This window comes from Cibotium barometz, chromosome 7 (assembly GCF_041138505.1).
Source record: "Cibotium barometz isolate CiBa-2024 chromosome 7, ASM4113850v1, whole genome shotgun sequence".
Classification (NCBI taxonomy): Eukaryota; Viridiplantae; Streptophyta; class Polypodiopsida; order Cyatheales; family Cibotiaceae; genus Cibotium; species Cibotium barometz.
The window spans coordinates 41,032,279-41,036,252 of NC_141052.1; the positions used below are offsets into that span (position 1 = coordinate 41,032,279).

Here is a 3,974-nt window from a genome sequence, read left to right on the forward strand (position 1 = left end):
ATCCCTTGTAGTGACTGTTGATGTAGATGACCTGAGATAGAGGTTTTCACATGCAACTCCACCCCGGGGGCCTATGAAAGCAAAGAAATCTCCTACCTAGGCTTGGGCATGGTATCTATATATTCTACTCTCTGGGCCTCGATGGCCTCAAGGGCCATTCCCATGGCCTGCACTAATCTGCTACCCTAGGATCCTCACAGACTAAATAATATTGTCATGATATTAAATAATGCATTTTCAGCACTATATGATTCTTATTCAATAAACATGGCATACATGTTGTAAATCCACACTTTCAAAAACAAGTGTTTATATGCTCTACTAAATAGCATTAATTAATTAACCCCACATATTTGAGATATAGCATTAATTAAGCCCACATATTTGAGATATGCACTTCAATACTGTAAATTAAGGAGGAATCCCAACCTTTTGCAGCCTTGGCTTCAATAGGATGGGCAAAGCATCCTTTGCACATGCTAGGAGTTTGTAGACAACAAATCAATGTATAGTTTTCCTCTTTTGCTTCCTTCAGTACACAATGTAGCATACTATATAATGTCATGCCTTGCTCAACGATGTGAACACACTTGAGAGATTCTCTTTCAAACTTTGATCGTTGTAATCCTGTCTTCTTGACACCTGCAAATGCAAACTCACAATGTAATGGTATTAACATGGAGTTTATTATATCATTTCATTATTATGGAATAGTTAGTACAAGCCTTTGATCTCTTGATAACATTCTATTTCTCACTTTTTTTAAAAAAATTATCCAAATGAATTAGACGTAAAATCAATCCTTTGACATAAAGGACTTTAAAAAGATTTGCAACTTCATAAATTGTATGCGACTCTAAGATGCTTATTAAATTGGCTCAAGAAACATTTGTTGAGCTTTTCACAAATTTTCTACCCAACCTGAGAAAAAAGGATAAAGTGCATTAAATATAACAATTTGAGTTAGACTCTTAAGTAGTCTTAAGCTACTCTGAAGTTTTCAACTGATAAAATATATCGTCAATCAGGAAAAAAAGTAAATTAAACTATGGATGCAACATAAGGGTTTTTTTTTTCAAGTAAAGAAAAAGGATTGATGAGCATTTTATCATTGTTTTGATTCACTTGAGAGGTGAGGATTAATGAAATAGATAAATAAATAACCCAAGAATCACTTTGTAATTTAGTCTTTCAAAACGTTGAGTTACATATAATTAAAACTTGATTAGCCAGAAACAAATCATGGTCTCATTGATGCAAGATGATGACCATGAAAGCATTTGGAATGGACATGAAGGAAAGGAGCAGAGCTGTACCTTGGCATAGAAGGAAAAGACGACCTTATCAGCATGTCGTGTGAGGTTGGCGTCCAAGACGCGGAGATGGTGTTGGTGAAGCACAGAAAGCATGGCGGAGAACAAGACGGGGTCTGTGTGGCATGTGATGGCGTTGATGAAGGCATGGTCGGAATCAGTCACGCTGATCGAGATCACGGCTTCTTCATTACAATGGGCCATATTATTGACACGAACTTCTGTTGACGTTGTGGGCGCCGCTGCTGTTGAATCAAGCTGCACATCGCCGCACTCTTCAATCTTCAACTTCTTGCCTATCCTCTCGACAATATGTTGGTCACCTGCACTCCCCCGCTGCTTCTTCTCTTGTGAAGCTGCTTCCGAGATGGTTTTCTGCAGAGATTGTATGTAGCGTATCGTAGCATCTATCAAGCTGCACCTGTCCAACTACAAAAATATATATTATCTTAGCGTCACAGAACTGTACCTGATCGTGATTTTGGCAAGGGAAACGAGTACCTTGTCGTACACCATACATAAGATAACAAGACTAAGTCCTCTGCTAATATACTTACCCACTTTCAATGCTTGGGTAAGATTAATGCTAATCTGCTACTAATCAAGCTCAAATGCTCCAGTGGCCAACCAAACGTTGTCTGTGTTCTACGAGATCGACTTATTGACTGCTTGCTGTGCTGGCGGATCTCAGTACACCACTTTAGTGCTGTGATTGCTTTCTGAATCAACCTCCCTATTTTAATTGCTCTACTAATCAAGCTCTGAAGGTAAACTAGCTAGCTGCCTTGCTAGATATTAGGTTTAAAAGATTTAACAGCTCGGTTAACCAAAAAGGTAGCAATGTTCTACTTGATCTAAGTATTAAACCACCCTTAAAGGCAAAGCTGCCTTGTTATTTAGGATTAAGTGATCTGACAACTCTGTTAACCATAAAACTAGTGTGCATTGCTGTACTTGATCTAAGAAAGCCACTTCAGAAAAACAACTCAAAGCACACTAATTTGATACTTTAATCAGGTTTTTAGTGGTGTTTTTCTAATTTTTTGCTTTTTTTTCTTTAATGATGAGTACCTTGGGGATGTCATCTGGGGGCAGTAGAATCTCCAGCTTGGAGAACCATTGCGACATCTTCTTGCGCCGCAATTTCTCTGCTCGTGAGGCATTTGTCGTAGAAGCTTTCTTCTGTCTGACGAGAGCAGGGCCACCACCATATTGATCTGCAATTACTGGTCCCTCCCAGCTAAGGTCCTCCTTGCAATCTTTCTGCGTCTTTTGCTGTTCATAAGAAGGGCACCCCACAAACTGCCGGAGACTCTGATGATAGCTTATATTAGATGGTATATTAAGGTTATACACATTATTATTAAGGTCACAGCTTATATTAGATGGTATATGAAGGTTATAATATGCATTAGCAAGGTTAAGGCTTGGGTTATAATCACAGGAATTGAAGGTCTCTGAAGCTGGCTGATTACTGCATGGTGGGAGCTTTTGTTGCTGGGATTCAACATGACAGGCTAAGAGCTCAATATCCATAACCTTTGAACAAGTATGGTCAGAATTTGGAACCTCAGCTCAGCAAGAACAAAAGGACCTTAATACTTTATCCTCCCACGAGGACCCTCTTCTATTATTATGTAGAGTGGAAGTTCTTTACACATGCAATAATGCAATAATGTGATACTTTCTGCTTGGAAAATTTTCAGCTCCATTTGAAATTTAGAATTCCACATTTTCTTTATTTTTGAGTACCAATACGTTTATTGGTTATGAAAAAAAAAAAAACTTTTTACAATTTGAAATTTGGGGCTGGCTTTAACTGGAAGGGACAAAAATGATATATATTTTAGTGATAATTGGAAGTGTTTGTAAAAGGGCATGCCGAGGCCTTAGAGGAGTCCTCTCATCAACTAAGAATTAGTTGCGTAAATTTTAAAAAGATAAATGCTAGGCCTTAGAGGAGTCCTCTCATCAACTAGGAATTTTAAAAAGATAAATGCTAGGCCTTAGAGGAGTCCTCTCATCAACTAGGAATTAGTTGCGCAAATTTTAAAAAGATTATTCTGTCATATTAAGCCGATGTGCTGCAGAAGTTAAGCTTCATGTAAACTAAAGCGGAGTGCTCGGGAAATACATTTTATTGAGCCTCATCAACTAGGAAATAGTTGTGCAAATTTTAAAAAAATAATTACGCCATTTCAGGCCTGTGTGTTGAAGAAGTTAAGCTTCATGTATACTAAAGGGGAGTGCTCGGGAAATACATTTTATTGAGCAAGATTGAAAACCTTCTCATGATTATAATTTGAAGAAGAGGAAAGTGATCATTTTGAGAAGGCATTTATGTACAAACTTTGGAAAGTATAATAAAAACTAACTTGAAATGTTTGAAGAGGATGAGTCTCGTGCTTCCACAAATTTAAGCAAAGGCTACACAAATTTGAACAAGTTCATTTAAAAAAAATAAGAGAAAGATAATTGGGAGAAAAAAAATTTTGTTTTTTTTGGGGGGCGGGTTAGGTTATGACATTAAAAAAAATTTTATAATTTTACGAAAAAAGGTATTCTATTGATGGAGGACAGCTGGGCAGTGTGAATGCTGGTGGTCCTGTGTGTGTGTGTGGACGGCGGGCGGCACGCGGGGCGTCAGGACAGAAAAAGACG

General features: G+C 37.8%; 1 protein-coding gene across 1 annotated transcript; it reads right to left on the bottom strand.

Annotated features, from left to right (window-relative positions):
- Positions 1-383: 383 nt before the first annotated feature.
- LOC147637019 (uncharacterized) lies at positions 384-2,936 on the bottom strand. The gene is made up of 3 exons (XM_086800627.1): positions 2,385-2,936; positions 1,317-1,742; positions 384-642 (listed from the first exon to the last, which is right to left on the bottom strand). The coding sequence occupies exons 1-3, from the start codon at positions 2,847-2,849 to the stop codon at positions 562-564; spliced, it is 972 nt and encodes a 323-aa protein (XP_086656753.1). The 5' UTR covers positions 2,850-2,936; the 3' UTR covers positions 384-561.
- Positions 2,937-3,974: the final 1,038 nt, after the last annotated feature.

Excerpts from the sequence above, each read along its gene's own strand:
- LOC147637019 (XM_086800627.1), bottom strand. The coding sequence starts at position 2,849 with ATGGATATTGAGCTCTTAGCCTGTCATGTTGAATCCCAGCAACAAAAG. Across the intron at positions 1,743-2,384 it reads CCCCAGATGACATCCCCAAG|TTGGACAGGTGCAGCTTGAT; the intron begins GTACTCATCATT and ends ATATTTTTGTAG. Across the intron at positions 643-1,316 it reads TCTTTTCCTTCTATGCCAAG|GTGTCAAGAAGACAGGATTA; the intron begins GTACAGCTCTGC and ends TTGCATTTGCAG.